Genomic DNA, 19331 nt, shown 5'->3' with positions numbered 1-19331 from the left:
CTACTCTCCCTAGGTATTTTCTAATTCAAGACCCTATTTTGATTCCTTTTTTCTTAATTGTGGCCCCATAAAATATGACAACGAAAGAAATTATAAACCAATGTACCATTAGAAGTTTTTGCATCTTTAGTAGCAATTTCCAGTAATACAATTTGATATTATGCTAACTTAAGTATTTTTTTCCTACCCCCCCAAAACCTTGCCCAATTTTATATAATTTGTTTCTTTGAAAACTTTTTCTTAAAGGGTCAGTTAGTGAATATTTTAGGGTTGGAGGCCGTACTCAACTGTTCTGGCACAAAAGCAGCCATAGACAAAATATAAATAAGCAAGATAATGTTTCAATAAATGGTTTATTAAAACCAGCAACAAAGCTATAGTGTCCCACTACTGTCTTAAAGGATGCCTAAGAGAAAAAATTAAGTATATCTACAGTCATTTGATAAAAACTTTTAATGTATTTTTATAAATATAGATATTTCCTCTGAAAGCTCTAATCATTTAAGAATCTTAACCAAAATAAATAATAATAATAATAACTACATTATTTCTTTCTTCCTTCCTTTTTATTTACTTATTTATTTTTAGAGAGAGAGGGGAAGAGGAGCAGAGGAAGAGGGAGAAAGAATCCCAAGCAAGCACCATGCTCAGTGCAGAGCCCGATGCAGCACTGGATCTCAAGACCTCAAGATCACAAACTGAGCCAAAATCAAGAGTTGAACACCTAATCAACTGAGTCACCCAGGTGCTCCTACATTGCTTCTTTAGAACATAATCTTTTCTGGGGCTCCTAGGTGCCTCAGTCAGTTGGGCATCTGCCTTTTGCTCAGGTCATAGTCCCAGGGTCCTGGGATCGAGCACCATGTCAGGCTCTCCACTTTGCGGGGAGCCTGCTTCTCCCTCTCCTTCTGCTTATCACTCCCTCTGCTTGGGATAGAGGGTAGAGAAATGGAAACTAAAAAAAAAAAACCAAATAGAAATTCTAGAACTCAAAACATGTCTGAAATGAAAAATCACTGAATAGGCTTTGAAAAATAGTCTAAACACCATAGAAAAATGGATAAATAAAATCAAATGGATAAATACAATCTTTTAAAAAAAATCTTTTTTTCCCTCCTCTCAAACATCACTATAATTACCTCTCTTTAATTTTTTAAAAAATATTTATTTTTAATAGGTAATTTATACCTTATGAAATTTTGAAACCAAAATCCAAAAAGTTCAAAAGATTGTATGATTGAAAATTAAGTTACCTTTTTATCTCTGTCCTCAGTCTTCTTTCCCAAGAGTAATCACTATTATCATGTGGAGCAGTACTGTTCAATAGAACTTTCTGGAATGATGAAAATGTTCTATACTTGCGCTGCTCAGTACAGTAGCCACTAGCTACAGGCAACCATTAGGCACTTGAAGTATCTCTAGATTTAGGAACTGATTTTTTAGTTCTATTTAAGTTTAATGAAATTAAATAAATACATGTGACCACCTGCTACTGTATTAGACAGTATAGATCTAGAAAATTCCCCCAAGAGAAGTGTTTTTCAACCTTAGTTACATAATACAATCACCTACAGAACACTTGCACATTCAGTGCCCAAGCTGCATCTCAGACCAAACATATCAAAATCTCTGGAGTGGGACCCAGACATAATTTTATTTTAACTCCCCAATGATTCCAATATACAGACAAGGTCAAAAGCCTCTATTTCAGAAAATTAAGTATCTTACACATAGAGTAGCTCTATCTAATATATATGTATAAACCAAAAAAAGTAATTTTTTCTTTCTAAGTTATTAATTAGAAAAGAACTTCCAATTGTTTAGGAACCTAAAAATCTTTGTATCTATCAGGATTTTCCCCAAAGTAAATCATTAGAGGCAATTTTTACTAAAAGAGTAACTGGATCTTAAAACTAGAAAAAAGTTTCCATGTAAAAAATAAGATTTTTCTCTCTGTTGATACACATGACATGGAGAAGACATTTGCATCACATACTTCTAAAGAACTCTTAAAGAGTTCTCTCTTAAAGAAAATACCAACATTTGCATCACATACTTCTAAAGAACTCTTAAAGAAAATACCAACAATCCAAGAGAAAATTGGGTAAAATTGATTACCAGGTAATTTATAGAAGGCAGCAACCAAAATGGCTAATATATGAAGGGATGCTTAATGTCACTAGTACCACAGCATATTTAAGTTGAAATAAGATAGCATTTTAAAACTGTCAGAATGGCAAAAAAAATTAAAGTATAGCAAACCCAAATGTTAGTGAGGACGTGGATAAACAGATACTGTCCTATATTACCAGCAGAAGTATCAACTGATATTACTGAAGATGAAGATATTCTATCATGCAAGCATTCTACTTTTAAGTTCATACCCTTATACACAGTTTTGCAACCACTATGCTGAGAATTGTTTATGCATTACCAGTGTGCTGAGCTATTGATCCCCACAACTCTGTGACTGAGGGAGTCACGTATTCTAGCCAGTAGCGGGCTCATCTTTGTAACTCAATATACTACTCAAATATTAGAATCCAGAGAGTCTCATGTGCATAAGAAGATGTAAACAAGTACATCCACTGTGGTATTGTCTGAAATAACAAAAAACTAAAAACAGTCTTAATGTTTATTATATGTGAATAATAAATCATGATATATTTATACAATGAAATAATTATAACTGTTGAAAAGCCACAGGTATGACATGGGTAAGTTGCAAAAGCATAAAATTGAGGGAGGAAAAACAAGCTATAGAATAATATACACAATAAGACACCATTTATTTAAAGCTTAAGGCAGCAAACAAAACAATACTTTATAGTTTTACAGATGCTTACAAATATAGTAAAAGTCTAAAAACATGTATGGAAATTGATACACACCAATCTCAGCATAGTAGTTACCTCTGGGGAAGAAGAGACAGGAATAGGATCTGGAGGGTACACAAGGAGGCTTCAACTTATCAGTAATGTTTTATTTCTTTAATAATAACATCAATAACAGAAATATCTGAAACAAATGTGGCAAAATGTTATGTTATTTTTGTGGCTTTCTTTTGGGGGGATGTAGGTACTTGGCTATTTATCATATTATCCTGTTTTTCTGTATTTTTAGATTTTTTTAAATCTAAAAAAGCTTTAAAAACTAGTGATATAAATATATAGCTGTCTAGCATAACAGGTGCCTAAAACAGCATAAAGGTAAATATCCAGGTAAGGGTGTGGTAAAGGATTAAATTCTAAGACTCCATAAAATCTTGGAGACTAACTTAAATCAACATTAAAAACAAACAAAATCCACTGAGGTTTAGCTCTATGGTTTAGGGAGCTCAGAAGCTGAAATGTCATGTTAATCATAGTCACATGTTATATACCCCTTGACTGTTTCAAAGCTATATTTTAAGACAGTTCAGCCCTGCTTTGTTATAGTTTCTGGAAGAGCCTTGGCTATCATAAATAAAACAGTCATTAACAGATAAAAATCTACTTTAAAAGGACAAGGATGTGTTCTTTTCTCTACTTCTTCTGTGGAGTTACTACCTCTACAGCCATTAGGGACTCCATATATATACCAGAACTTGCACTGGCATTAAGAATTTCAGCATAGACTACTTCAGAAAGAAAAAGACAACACTCAGTAAAAAGAATGACAAGAATATGTTTCTAATGATATGCAATAATCATAATAATAACAATAGTAACTAAGATTTATATAGCTGTGGCAATAAGCCAAGCCCTGTCCTACCCACTTCACACTGAAATCTCACATTCACGCTTCAAGGTTGGAACTATTGTTATCTTATTTTACAGATAATGTAAAGAGCAAATAAATGATCATCACACACCTATTAAAAGATGGGAGCAAAGGGTTTGAATCCTGGCAGTTTAATTCCAGATACCACTGTCCCATCTAGGTGGGGATATTCTGGTAATTCAGCAGACACATTTATTGGGACCCTGTTACATCTAAGGCATCAAGCTAGGAGCTCAAGGTACAAAAATATGAAATGGCTTCCTTTCTGTGTGCATCTGACTGACTACACAGCTCAAAGTTTCTTTTCAACAGTTACTATATCAAAATAATCTTTATACTCAAGATACAAATCTAAATAATTAAGGGTAACTATCGTGAACTATCGTGCTTTTTAAAGCAAAGCACCAACAGTTTAATGAAGTTCAAAAATTAATCTATAGGACTTCTGGTTTCTGGTTCTACAAGTAAGGAGCTTAGGAGTTGCCACACTATCCTAGTAAGTAAAAAGCTATACAGGCTGAAAAATCAACAACCCTTCCTGGATAAGAGAGAAGAGGACACAGGGCAGACCACTGTTCTTAAGAATGGAGAGACAGAAAGGTGAATACAGGAAATCACAGCTTGCAAAAAAGACTCATAAGCAGAAAGTGCCACAGGAGCCAGTGGCAGGGTAGGAAAACCTGAACTGTAATTGATGTTCAGTGTGAACAACTCACTGGAGGCTCAGTGTGTTAACTCAGAGAGTTAAAAATTCTAGGGGGACTCAGTCACAGGGAGGATCCCCACAATATTGTGAGATTTACCTCCAGGAGCTCAACTATATTCCCAAAGGAAATATTGGGGGGGGGTAGGTAGAATCCCCTCAGGCATGAGGAAAGGAAAAAGAAACCATTTTGAAATATACCAGAGCACTCTGCTCTTAACAAGGCCTGCCCTCAGGAGAAACTAGGCAAATAGAGCCTAATTTGCTAGGGTATTATCAGAGCGAGTGACCACAATTAGAAAAATACCCAACTTCAGCCCACTCTAGCCATCTTGTCCCACCTAAGGGGAAGGAAAAAACTGAAAAAAAAAACTTGTGAAGTTCATAGACCAGAGACATAGAGTTGCTCTAAAAGAATAGAAATCATAGGACTAAAGAACACTTCAGACTTTCCACTACCTCATACCTCACTAACACATTACCAAAGACCTACTTACAGCAATAACTATTACCTTGTACATCATGTCTGACTATCAAGAAAAAAATTACAAGTCATACCAAAAGGCAAAAAAGCACAATTTGAAGAGATAGACCTAGCATCAGAGAATTTAAAACACTATGATTAATGTGCCAAAGACTCTAATGGATAAAGTACACAGCATGCAAGAACAAATAGGCAATGTAAATAGAGAGATGGAAATCCTAGAAAGAACCAAGAAGAAATGCTAGAGATAAAAAACACTGTAACAGCAAGGAAGAGTACCTTTGATGGGCTCATTAGTAAACCACACAAAGTTGAGCAAAGAGCTGTGAGCTAAAGGATCTATCAAAAGAATCCTCAAGAACTGTGACGCCTGGGTGGCTCAGCTGGTTAAGCAGCTGCCTTCGGGCAGGTCATGATCCCAGTGTCCTGGGATTGAGTCCCACATCGGGCTCCTTGCTCGGCAGGGAGTCTGCTTCTCCCTCCGCCTCTGCCTGCCATTCTGTCTGCCTGTGTTCACGCGCGCTCTCTCTCTCTGACAAATAAATTAAAAAAAAAAAAAAAAAAGAATCCTCAAAAACTAAAAAGCAAAGAGAATAATGGGGGGAAAAAAGCCACTATCTAAGACAACTACAAAACGTATAACATAATGCATAACGGGAATACTAGGAGAACAGAGAAAAGAACAGAAGAAATACTTGAAACAATAATGATGAAGAATTTCCCCCAATTTAATGTCAGGCACTAAATTGCAGGTCCAGGAAGCTCAGAGAATACTAAGCATAAGTGCCCCCCCCCGAAACCGGCATGAAAGCATATCACATTCAAACTACAGAAAATCAAATATAAAGAAAAATTAATCCAGAAGAAGATCCCTAACAGTGTAGATAGTGTCTACTTACACAGGTATTTTTGGCATTAATGCTAAATTTACATAAAACGTATACCATTTTTTTGTGTTCTTCCCAGTTCTAAGCTATAGTGCTGCAACCATTATATGAATCAAGATAGCAAATTCATACTGTAAAAGTCAGACAAGAATTTGTTGGCATCTCATCAAAAGTATCATTATTCATCTCCATTCTAATGAAATGGTTGTGTGATTTTCGTAATCAAGCAAAAGTAGCAAGACAGGATTTTTGCCCTACTAAAGGGGTTCATGTATGCAAGACATCTGAAAACCACTGTCTGATAAGCACAATATACCTAAAAATGGTGAAGATAAGATCCTGAAGACCTCTATCATTTTCATATCATATAATTCTAATTCTGGAATTCTTTGGTGGCCAGCTAATAAATTATAATAGTGGACCAATAAGAAAATAAATGAAGACACTCATACATAGAATAGCAATGATATAATTTTAACTTGAAAACTATACACAAAAAGGTTAAAAATTATAAATTTCAATGTAAATATATATTTTTTTATATATGACATCAAAAACAAATGCATGCAAAGAAGGCATCAAAATGGCCAAGAGACACATGAAAAAGTTCTCAACATCACTCAGCATCAGGGAAATACAAATCAAAACCACAGTGAGATACCACCTCATAGCAGTCAGAATGGCTAAAATTAACAAGTCAGGAAACAACAGATGTCGGTGAAGATGTGGAGAAAGGGGAATCCTCCTACACTGTTGGTGGGAACACAAGCTGGTGCAGCCACTCTGGAAAACAGTATAGAGGTTCCTCAAAAAGTTGAAAATAGAGCTACCCTAAGACCCGGGAATAGCACTACTGGGTATTTATCCCAAAGATACAAATGTAGTGATCCAAAGGGGCACATGCGCCTGAATGTTTATATCAGAGCATCAGTGTCCACAATAGTCAAACTATGGAAACTATGGAAAGAATCTAGATGTCCATGAAGAGATAAGGGGGTAAAGAAGATGTGGTATATGTATGTGTACAAACACATATGTGCATATGTGTGTATATATATATATATATATATATACACATATGTATGAATGTATATATACACAAACACACTGAAATACTATGCAGCCATCAAAAAATTAAATCTTGCCATTTGCAACGACATGGATGGAACTAGAGGGTATTACACTAAGCGAAATAAGTCAACAGGAGTAAGACAATATTAATACAATCTCTCTGATATGAGAAGTTTAAGAGACAAGGTGAGGGGGGGCCGTGGGGGGAAGGGAGGGAAAAAAATGAAACAAGATGGGTCCAGGGAGGGAGATAAACCATAAGAGACTCTTAATTTCAGGAAACAAACTGAGGGTTGCTGGGGGGTGGGAGTGGAGGAGGGATAGGATGGCTGGGTTATGGACACTGAGGAGGGTATGTGCTATGTTGAGTGCTATGAATTATGTAAGGCTGATGACTCACAGACCTATACCCCTAAAACAAATAATACATTATATGTTAATAAAAGAAAATACATGCAAGTTGGTAAACAACCCTTGTTCGTATCTGAATAGGGTACTTCTATATACTAAAGACCTACCATTTATCCTTGGTGAAACTTTGGGTGAAACTTAAATAACAATCAAGGGCAATGTGAAAGAGATGAATCAAGCTAAAGCTCAGTAAGTCTAGGATTGGAGTAAGTGCTGCAAAATTCAGAATAACACATGGTCCTTGTTCTCAATATTAAATTAAAGTTGAGTTAGTGGTTCTAAAACTTTAGCATAGATCAGATTCACCTGGAAAGCTGGTTAAAACACAGATTACTGGGCTCCATCCCATGAACTTCTCATTTAGTGTCTGAAATGGAACCTAAGAATTTGCTTCTAGCAAGTTCCTAGGTAATGCTGATACTGCTGGTCCAAGGACCACACTTTAAGAACTGCTGGATGACTTCATTACTTCACAAACAAATCATGTTTATACTAACTCTGTATTTTTAAATTCCTGTTACTGCTCTTGTCCTTGCTTTTATTTCAGAGGCATATACTGTGAAGTGGAAACCCAAAAGAAAAGACATAAAAGAATTTGAAAAGATGACGAAACTATACAAATAAAAGGACCAATATTCATTCATTTGGATCTTGGACACTTGGCAATTTGAGCCACACACAATGAGCTATAACCACAGAATTGATCCCTATGACTGGAAAAGGAATCAAAATAGCCAGGAAGAATAAAAGACATGCTGTTACTTCCAATTTTTCACCACAATAATTTGGAGTCAGCAGGAAGAGGTGCTTATGACAACCAAGAAACAGAAATGGCAAGAAAAACAAAGAGACATGTGAACAAACAAACAAAAACAACCACTGAACAAGACTAGAAGTCACCCAGAAGTGACTTCAAGTGGAAATGGTAAGAAGCTGACACATTAATGAAGAAAGAAGCAGACACTGAACAGCAATGGCCATAAAAGAAGAAAAAGAAAAGTAGAGAATAAACTATTAAAGTGTGGGGTAATTAACTGAAAGGACATGCCAAGTCCTAAAAACCTATAAAAGGGTATTACCATGCCATATTAAAGCACACCAACAACACAGCAATCTGGGAACATTTTGTCTCAAAGATATGAGCCATATAGACTTTTAGTAAATACAGATGATCTAATACAGGGTAACTGTCATGAGCAATAATTGAGTTAAGAAAATGTTCAAATATGGCTGACTCTTATCAACACAAAAAAATTTTAGCAAGATTTTTCAAAGCAGTTGGATCCTAAACAAGTCCTGGCAATTAATGGGTAGTTAATTAACAGAAAATATAATCTTCCAGAGATCTATGACTTTTCTCAAATGACTGTGACTTTTACTGAAAGAGGGTAGGGTAAATACTCTGATGACTTTTACTTACCAGTAGGAAGATCTTCAACTTTTGCAAGGTCATTCTCTTCTATTCCAGGCATTCCTGCATCACCACCTCGTTTGATTTGTTCTGCCCAAGTAACAAAAGATATAATTTGTTTTTTTTTTAATAAGATTTATTTATTTTACAGAGATGAGAGACCAACCATGGGAAAGGGTGCAGTAAGAAGGAGAGAATCTCAAGCAGACTCCACGCTGAGGGTGGAGCCCGAGAGAGGGCTTGATCCCGTGACCTTGAGATCATGACCTAGTCAAAATTCAGAGTTGGCCACTTAATCAACTGAGCCATCCCAATAATTCTTTTGTTCCCTTACATAATTGAAAAGGTTTTGAACAAATGTAATAATCAGTTTCTAAAGCAATAGGCTACATTGACTGCATATTGTTATATCTTGCTTTGGACACAGTTGTAACTCTAAAACAATTTACTCTCTTCTCTTTTCTATCAAAAAATCCAAATTTGAAACAACACTGACACCTAATCATAACTGAGCTAAAATCAAGCAATATTCTTTGACTGAAAATGTTCACTTCAAAGTGAGTAGAAAAAGTTAATATACTATTAACACAAAACAAAATAGTAATACCTTTCCCATGTGGAATATGATTGCTTGATGGTTCTTCGTTCTTATCTGCAGCATTCTCAGCTACTTTGGGAATGTTTTTAGGTACTGCATGATTGTTTATACCCAAATCATTTTCATCTTTTGATTCAAACTTGTTTGAGTTTTGCTGTTAAATAAAGATTTGGTAATAGTAAATATTTTTCAGTTCAAAAGATTAAGCAATTGACACAACTACCAATTAAATGTTCTGAAACAGTTCATTTTCTGAAGCATATACTATGGTTCCAAATTCCAAACACTTGGGAGATGTGGGATATAATACTATTTTCTGTTCAGTTTTTAGACCTAATATGAAATAAAAGAATAACAATTTTTAAAGTCTCTAATTATAGTAAGTGGTCTTAAGTGTTGGGCAGAGGTAATTTTCTTTGGCCATGCTGAGGGAGTGATGCTGCAAGATAGTCTTGCTGAGCACTGTAGGTTGCTGTGGAGGACTACAGCTGGGCATTATTCTAGGTGCTATGGGCAGGGTGGGTTCTCTAAAGGCCTATGGTGTGATCAAGCAGGATGGTGGGCTACAGGAGGCTGGCACATGGGTGCCCACTCAAGTGTGACAGATGGCTAGTGACCCTGCCAGGCTTTTCCAGAAGCAGAAACAGCAAGGGTGGAAAACAGCAGACTTCTTTCTAGGTGTACTGGCCACCCAAGCATAGGAAGTAATGGCAGAACAATACACAGGTCAGTGTATTCTAACATGCTTCTAACCCAATCATCTCTTTGGAAACTTGTATCTTCAGATACTTGGTTAGGCCTGACTCAATTTTATTGGTGGGTCAGTTTTGCCTTTCATATTGGTTGAGTGACCTCAGTAGAAAATTGAGAGAGGAAGGAGTTAAATACACATACTTGTGTTGCCACCTAGGTCCTTCTACTTAATGTTTAATGCATATATAAATGCTTTGTCAACTCTAAAGCACTATGCAATGTTACAAAAAACAATATACTAAAAAATCTAAAGGAAATCTAGAAAAACAAGTCAAATTATAAAAATTCATTATAAGAAACAATAGTACTAAAAAATCTAAAGGAAATCAATAAAAAACAATAGTTCCAAAAAATCTAAAGGAAATCTAGAAAAACAAGTCAAATTATAAAAATCTGTCACAATGAAGAAGAAAAGGTGTTTTGACAATCAGGTATAGGTATTCCAGTGGGGCTGGTAGATAACATTAACAATAAACATTTGCACTGTGCTTTATAGTTTACAAACTGCTTTCAAATCTATCCTCTAGTAAAGTGAACAGCTTTGGGAATAATGAAGTCAGACTGAGGCTTGAAGAAGTTCAGTAGCTTATTCAAGATTACCAAGATAGAGAATTACAGAGAAAGGATTCAAACCACAGTCTTCCTCACTCCCACATTTCCTAGGAGCCAATTCTGAGCTTAATAATCGATTAGTGAAAGAATAACACTGAAATTTTTGAACATGTCAATAGGAAGGCTGAGGGTAAGAAAATCCATGAGGTTTCCTGAAGAGCCAGGCTGTATCTCTGTGCATTTAACTATAATATTATATCATAAGGCTATTTCTATAGTACTCTTTGTAGAGGTGGATAAAAAAATTAATATAAAGCAAAACTTAAAGTCAACAAATTACTGCTCAAAAATACTTTCCCATTTAAAATAGTTAATCAGGGGCGCCTGAGTGGCTCAGTGGGTTAAAGCCTCTGCCTTCGGCTCAGGTCATGATCCCAGGGTTCTGGGATCGAGCCCCGCATAGGGCTCTCTGCTCAGCAGAGAGCCTGCTTCCCTCTCTCTCTGTCTCTCTGCCTGCCTCTCTGCATACTTGTGATCTCTCTGTCAAATAAATAAATAAAATCTTAAAAAAAAATAAAATAAAATAGTTAATCAAGATGAATTATTAAAGATAGTACCTTGATATGATTGGACAATAGCAAATATTCTTAATAAAATTAGATGGCTTTCTAAATGCAATGTTGGTGATGTGGTAAGAGGGCCACCTAAATGTTTTTTAAATAAAACTTTCTATTCTGAAATAATTTTAGACTTACAGAGAAGTTACTACTCCTCACCGGATTTCCCTTAATGTTAACATCTTATGTTAGCACAGTCCATTTGCAAAACTATGAAACCAGCATTAGTACCTTATTAACAGAACTCCAGACTTTATTTAGATTTCACTTCTTTTTCCATTATGCCCTTTTTCTGTTCTAGGATCCCATCTAGAATACTCGATTTCATTTAAGCCCTCAGGTCTTCGTTTTCTCTGCTCTACAACAATTGCTCCTCCTTCATAGCATGAAAGCAGTAAACAAATGACTATGGCTGTGTTCCCCAAAAAATGGTATTTACAGACACTAAAATATGAATTCCTTTTAATTTTCCAATGTCATAAAATATTCTCTAGGTTTTTTCTACCATTTTTTTTAAGTTTTTTTTTTTTTTTTTTAATTTATTTGCCAGAGAGCACAAGTAGGCAGAGAGGCGGGCAGAGAGAGAGGGGGAAGCAGGCTCTCTGCTGAGCAGAGAGCCCGATGCGGGGCTCGATCCCAGAACCCTGAGGTCATGACCTGAGCCGAAGGCTTTAAGCAGAGGCTTTAACCCACTGAGCCACCCAGGCACCCCTTTTTCAACCATTTTTAAATGTAATAACCATGTTTCACTTATGGGTCATAGGGAAACAGGGAGCAGGTTGGATTTAGTTTGTAGACCTCTTCATCACAGTAATTTCTAAGGTAGGCATGTGGTTGGTTAAAAAGAAAAATCCCTGAATACAACTTATGCTTGTTTCATACAGTTTCCATTAGATTTGTTCCAATGAAAAAAACAACTGAAATTTCACAGAATCAATTTATTATGATAGTAGAACAGGGAATGAAGGATAGGGAGTAGGACCAGCAGCTGGCCTGAAGGGTAAGGGCTGGTGCATTACCCTAGAAAGAAGTTCCTCCCCTCTTTGTTCCATTTAGGGCAAAATAAGGGTAAATAAAAACTGGAGAGAACATTAGTTAACTAATAAGATAAAAATAGCCTAGTACACACTTGCCCAGAAAAAAGGAAAAGGTCTCACCTGTGCTTCTTGGGAGAACAGAAGAGAGTAAATTTATCCCCTTATTTATATATTGGTCTTATAATAATTCAATTGCAACAGCAAACCCCTTTCTTTTGTGTTCTACTATGCCCCTCTAGCCATCTTGTGTCTCAATAATACCTCTGGCTGCCTTCAATGCCTCTATGCTAAGATAGTAGCTCACTTAGTCACTCACTGTCATCTTCCAGCAATCTATGCTCACATTTCTTCAAGGCAGACTGCAGATGAGCAGCAGCTACTCCACTTTGTAGATTCAAAAAAATGAAACAGAAAGAACAATGCCCTCGATATTATGCTATAAAACAGTGAGTTAGCCAAGAACAAATTTGGTTTCCTTAACTTCTAGTCCTGTAGGTAAGATGCTAACACTTTTCACTATTCCATCTCTCTTTAAATCCCAAGACTTTTTACAAGTCATGGTTAATCAGATGAGATTACAGGATGCAAAAAAAAAAAAAAGCATGTCCTAATGTCTAGTAATTTTCAAATTCCTTCCATTTCTAGCAGGGCCTTCATAACATATAGCAAATGAAAATGGATAAATTAATAAAAGAAATTGCCACCCCCAAAAATATGAATCAAAATGACTAATGTTTCATTTCTGTGTTTTAAGAAAAGAATTTAAAGTAACAGAGATTAATACTTTATGAACAGGTGTCTCAAATTTTTCTATTTCTCAAAAGCATAAAATAAGTAACTGATGGAATATCCACTTTACAATCTGAGAAATATATTAATAGCAAAATTATTTTTGAAAGTCAGATAAAAAATATTTAACTAGTTATAAGAGTTGAGGTTATATTTTTGCAAATGTCTAATTTACTCAGCAATAAAAACACTGCAAGTCAATTTTAGATACTGGCAAGCTAGAATACTTAAAAACACAATGCTTTATGACAAAAGTACATATTTTAATTTCTAAATTACAAGATTTATAACAAGAATGTATTCTAAGTATTTGTTAAATTTACCTTTTGTTCCTGCAAAAACTGGTCAGCTAACTTTTTAATATTTTCTTCATGTTGTGCTCTTAACTCCTTGATCTGTTGTCCACACTGAAAACTAAATCACAGAGTCATTCTTTTAAGCTATATTATCTTGCATTGACTTCTCAAAGTTGTCTAGAAGTTGAAAACATACATTTATAAAGATAAAGCATTCAGTTAGCAAGAAGGTGGGCACAGGACAAAGAAAAGACATAAAAATAGTTCACAGTCAAAATTCTGAGAATATTTAGGATAAAGAATACTATAAAGCTAATTAAAATAACAGAAATTAGAAAGATGAAAAATTGTTTTTATAAATTACATTTATAAAGAAACAACCATCAAAACCAACTTCAAACACAGAAGAGAAAAAACATCACAGAAGAGAAAACCATGAGACCAATATATAGTAACAGATGAGAAAACATAATTCTATGTTTTCTCATCTGTTTCTATCAACTCATAGAATTATGAGTTGATAAGGAATAGCAGCAGATGATTCATCCAAAAGATAGCATTTCAACACAACAGTAAGAGTCTAAACCATAAGAAGAACAAGAATGGAAGGGACAAATAAATAAGATAGAATGGAGCCATCAAGAAAAACGTGAAAGAACAGAAGAGATAAAGATTGAGAATTTCCACTGGACAAATGGTCATAGAATACAAATACATCATTCATGCAAAAAGAAACAAATAGTTGTAAAATAAACAAAAAATGTTAACTTTAACCATTAAAAGTACAATTAAACTTCTTCTATGTATATATGATGGTACTTTATTCCTATACTAGCAAAATTAAGACTGAATTATAAAAGCCAACATTGGTAGGGGTATGGGAAAATATTTACATTATAAATTAGTACAACCATTTTTCATAAATGTGATACAAACAAAACCAATAAAACATTTTGTCTCAGGAATACTGTATTTGAGAATATATACCAATGAAATAACATGAGAGATAAATCCTTTTTGCATTAAAATTTCTATAACTTGTGTTTACTACAGTAAGATAAGGAAAACTACAACAGTCCAGCAATTAGGAGAGATTAACAATTGGTACACTAACAATTTGTACACTAACATGCTGGAATAATATATTACCCTTGAATATGCTAACTCTCTAATTCTATAGATAAATTGAAAACTACTGAATACTACCGAGTTAAAATACATGTATGTAAGTAAATACATATTGATTACCTACAAGAGTAGAAGTCAGAAATGGATACATGGTGCTTTAAAATATGGTTCATCTTTCTAGTTTTGGGTATGCAGATCCAAAAGATAACTTTCATTATAAAATTGATTAAAGAAATAACAAATTTTTAAAGAGTGATTGCTAGAAAGACATTCCCTGACCTCCTCACCAACTGAGTGTAGAGGTGTACACAAGAAGACTGAAATACAGAGCAGGAGCTGCTGGAACTCAATCCCTCAGCCATTCTGGGACACCTCCCAGCATGGGCTTTGTCTTCTGGATGCCCCTCAAAGAGAACCACAGATTCTCCTGTCAGTCTTTGCACATCTAATGCAATGAAATTCAGGCCTTGAAAGATTTTCTGGCTGACAATGAGTTGTTCTATACGTGCAGACTAAACATATCTTGTAAAAGATATTTTCATGGTGTTTAACATATCAAAATGAAAGAGAGTAGATTTCAAAGAGGCATAGAAATAGAACAGAAAAGGAATTTAAAAGACCTAAGGAAATGAAAGAAAAAAACAAATCAGAAAGAAAGAAAGAAAGATATTGTCCAAAAGTTGGACAAATATTCCAGATTTATAACTATTTGTTGTATATAGCATCTCACCTCTCATATTCTAACCTCTTCACAAGGTAAGTAGTGTTCTTCCTGTAGTCCTGAAGCTGGTCTTCTTGTCGAAGAAACTCCTGACGAAGTTCAGCAAGTTGCTCTAGCCACACAAAGAATCAAAGGAATATAATTTACTCACTCTAATGCTTCTTATCAAGAAATTACAGGATTTTAAAAATTTATATACACTTCTCAATTTCTTTACTCAGACTCTTGGGCAGTTAAATTATATAATTAGTACCACATTTAATTGTCTTTTATAACACAAGCATGGGCAATAAAATTTTTTTAAAGATTTATTTTTTTATTTAAGGTGGTGGGGAGAGAGAGTGAGCAGGGGGAGGGACAGAGGGAGAGGGATAGGGAGAGAATCTCAGGCAGACTCTGCACTGAGCAGGAGCCCAAGATAGGGGCTCTTCTCTTGACTCTGAGATCGTGACCTGAGATGAAACCAAGAGTCAGATGCTTAATAGCAACTAAGACAAAAACCAAAAAACCCTAACTCTTTAAACCTATCTGCTTTATAAAAGGGGAGTTGGGGGGGGTGCCTGGGTGGCTCAGTGGGTAGCCTGCTTCCCCCTCACTCTCTCTGCCTGCCTTTCTGCCTACTTGTGACCTCTGTCTAATGAATAAATAAAACTTAAATAAATAAATAAATAAATAAATAAAAGGGGAGCAGGGAATCAATGTGTTGGCTATGGATAGAGAATTCACGGTTTCTTTTTCATTCTAAATCACATTTGACTCCCAATTTATTTTTTTATTTATTTTTATTTTTTAAAAGATTTTATTTATTTATTTGACAGAGAGATATCACAAGCAGATGGAGAGGCAGGCAGAGAGGGAGATAGAGGGAAGAGGGAAGCAGGCTCCCTGCTGAGCGGAGAGCCCGATGCGGGACTCGATCCCAGGACCCCGAGATCATGACCTGAGCCGAAGGCAGCGGCTTAACCCACTGAGCCACCCAGGCGCCCATTGACTCCCAATTTAAATGCCAATCACTATGGATCTCATTTCTAGTTCTGCTACTAATGCTAGGTCCACATATACTATAATTATATTTTCAAAGCTTATAATTTCTGGACAAGAGCTGAAAGTTTTAGTTGTAATGAATAACATGAAATTCCAAGCTGAAGAGTAGATTAAAAGTGGGACCAGATACTCTTCCCTGCCCCCTGCTCCCCAGAGAAGGGGAGGCTGGGACGGGCAGAGGGAGAGGGAAAGAGATCTTTAGTAGGCTCCATGCCCAATGCAGAGTAGGAACCGCTGCCAGGATTGATCTCACAACCCTAAGATTATGACCTGAGCCAAAATCAAGAGTTGGAAGCTTAACGGACTGAGCCACACAGATGCCCCAGATACTCTTTTGTTGACATTTAATCCACAATCACTGGCCCCATATTTTGTAGATTGCTCCCTCTTCACATGACCCTACAAATAAAAGAAATGCAGCCAGAGAAGAGAAACGTCAGTTTCTTAAACAGAGGATTAAAAAAATTCAGGCACCTGGGTGGCTCAGTTGGTTAAGCAACTGCCTTCGGCTCAGGTCATGATCCTGGTAGTCCCAGGATCAAGTCCCACATCAGGCCCTCTGCTCATCAGGGAGCCGGCTTCTCCCTCTGCACCTTGTCCCTTTCATGCTCACACTCTCTCTCTCTCAAATAAATAAAATCTTTTTAAAAAAGATTAGCTAACAGCCTTAGCAGTAAGCAAAAGTAGTAGTTAAGAAAGTCTTAATTTTTATAAATGGCAACAGAAGTCTTTTCTATATAAAGTAACATTTCTTAAGACTAAATATATCTAATCATAATGTACCAATATTATAACATCTACTTCTCATGGAAGGCTTCTAAAATTAGTCTTATTACTTTAAAGGCACTCCAAAAATGCTTGGGATTTAAGTTTTCAAAAAGCAGAGGTAAAATATATTTATAATGTAATTATATACATGTAAAAAACTGGACTAGAATAACAACATACCAAAGTGCTACCAGTGATCATGTATAATGGTGAGATTCTGAGCATATTTTTTTCTCTACTTTCTAAATTTATTGTGGAATCATAACTGTGACAATGACAACAAATAAAAATTTTAAAGTCAGATGGACACTTGCTGAAGTATATAAATAAAACATTTAAAACATGCATATTAATAGTTATTGTATACTATAATAACCAGGGGTGAAAAGTTAATGATTCACATAAAAATGTTTGTAATTGATAATTATGTTTATATATTCAAGCCACATTTTTTATTTAAAAAAATTTTTTTGAGGGCACCTGGGTGGCTCACTCATTAAGGATCTGCCTTCAGCTCAGGTCATGATCCCAGGGTTCTGGGATCAAGTCCCACATTGGGCTCTCTGCTCATTGGGGAGCCTTCTTCTCCCTCTCCCACTCCCTCTACTTATGTTCTCTCTCTCACTGTCTCTCTCTCCCTGTCAAGTAAGTAAATAAGATCTTTAAAAAATATATTTTGAGATAGAACACTGTATAAGTTTAAGATGTATAACATGTTGATTTAATTCACTTATGTACTGTGAATGATTACCACTAAAGCATTAGCTAACACCTCCATCATTTCACATAATCATCATTTGTTTTTTGTGGTGAGAACATTTAAGATACACTCTTAGCAATTTTCAAGTACACAATACAGTATTCTTAACTATAATCACGATGTTGTTTATTAGATCCCCAAACTTACCCATCTTATAACTGAGAGATTGTACACTTTGACCAACATCTCTTCATTTTCCCGACCCCAACTTCAACCCCTGGTAACCACCATTCCATTCTGTTTCTGTAAGTTTAGTCAAGCCACATTTTAACTTTCTTTTTACTCTATTAATTCTCCAATATGTAAACATGGTTGATCTTCATAGTTTTTCACCTGTTACAACCACCTCAGATAAAAATAGCAAATTTGATGTCAGGTATCCCTGAATAACACATTCTGCTTATTACTTGACCCCTGGCCCCATCTCCTAAGACACAGAGGACTAGAGGTAGGACAAACTCTGGCCTCAGCTACGGATGTTGATTCTACAGAGACAATGAGATCTCAGCAAGAGGCAAAAAAGCCTTGTAGCTTATGGTCAGCCAGTTCAGTGAACCTGTATTCAGGCAGGAAACTGAAAAGTTACTACAATTAAAAAAAATGAGCACCACTAAGTAGCTAGCCACTAGAGAATGTACTTCAACTGGTGGTCTTTAGGCTTCTATTCTCCCACACAGTAAAATAACTGAAGTAGCTAAGTTTATCTTCAGAATGAGCCTGAGGCTTAGTATGATTTCAAGATTTGAGGGGCACCTGTGTGGCTCAGTCAGTTAAGCATCTGCCTTCGGCCCAGGTCATGATCCCTCATGATTCCAGGGACCTGGGATCGAGCCCCACATTGGGCTTCCTGTTCAGCGGGGAGTCTGCTTCTCCCTCTCCCAGTCTCGCTGCTTGTGTTTCCTCTCTTGCTGTGTCTCTCTGTTTCAAATAAATAAATACAATCTTAAAAAAAAAAAAAAAGATTTGGGATGGCTTCTCCTCCTCCCCATACAGTTTTTCCCTAACTACATCGGAAATTCCTTTATAAAGAACAAAAGTTTTTTTTTTTTTTTTTAAAGATTTTATTTATTTATTCGACAGAGAGAGATCACAGGTAGATAGAGAGGCAGGCAGAGAGAGAGAGGGAAGCAGGCTCCCTGCTGAGCAGAGAGCCCGATGCGGGACTCGATCCCAGGACCCCGAGATCATGACCTGAGTTGAAGGCAGTGGCTTAACCCACTGAGCCACCCAGGCGCCCAATAAAGAACTAAAGTTTTATTTCTAACTGGAAATAAAAGGCTTAAAATATAATTGACAAAGAAAAATAAAACACCAGTGAGTTCCAGTCCATGTAAACTACCAGATTCTTTTCTGTTTGAATACAGGGAAAGGATTATAAAGCCAGGAGCTAACTGGTGCTTTAATACAAAGACCTGAAAAGGGGAGAAGTAAATAGATTGGAGAGCAAAACTAAAGAAAAATCTTTCCTATATTTCAATTTTACCTTCAGCTGATGGCGTGTTTTTAAATTTTTTTAATTGTCTTTATTCTACCTTTTTT

The 19331-nt window shown here is 35.8% G+C and overlaps 1 protein-coding gene across 3 annotated transcripts in view; it reads right to left on the bottom strand.

Annotated features, from left to right (window-relative positions):
* GOLM2 (golgi membrane protein 2) overlaps positions 1 to 19331 on the bottom strand; it is a 102942-nt gene that overhangs the window by 48721 nt on the left and 34890 nt on the right. For all 3 annotated transcript variants that reach the window (XM_004751277.3, XM_045067627.1, XM_004751278.3), the window contains exons 3-6: positions 15230 to 15332; positions 13399 to 13489; positions 9337 to 9481; positions 8739 to 8819 (exon numbers count right to left, since the gene is read on the bottom strand). In XM_004751277.3, the coding sequence (XP_004751334.1) occupies positions 8739 to 8819; positions 9337 to 9481; positions 13399 to 13489; positions 15230 to 15332 (420 nt within the window). The remainder of the gene's footprint in view (positions 1 to 8738; positions 8820 to 9336; positions 9482 to 13398; positions 13490 to 15229; positions 15333 to 19331) is intronic.

Source organism: Mustela putorius, unplaced genomic scaffold, assembly GCF_011764305.1.
Source record: "Mustela putorius furo isolate JIRA1106 unplaced genomic scaffold, ASM1176430v1.1 tig00003898_pilon_pilon_pilon, whole genome shotgun sequence".
Lineage (NCBI taxonomy): Eukaryota > Metazoa > Chordata > Mammalia > Carnivora > Mustelidae > Mustela > Mustela putorius.
The sequence above is the reverse complement of the archived record's forward strand: the minus strand, read 5'-3'. Positions and strand labels throughout refer to the sequence as shown.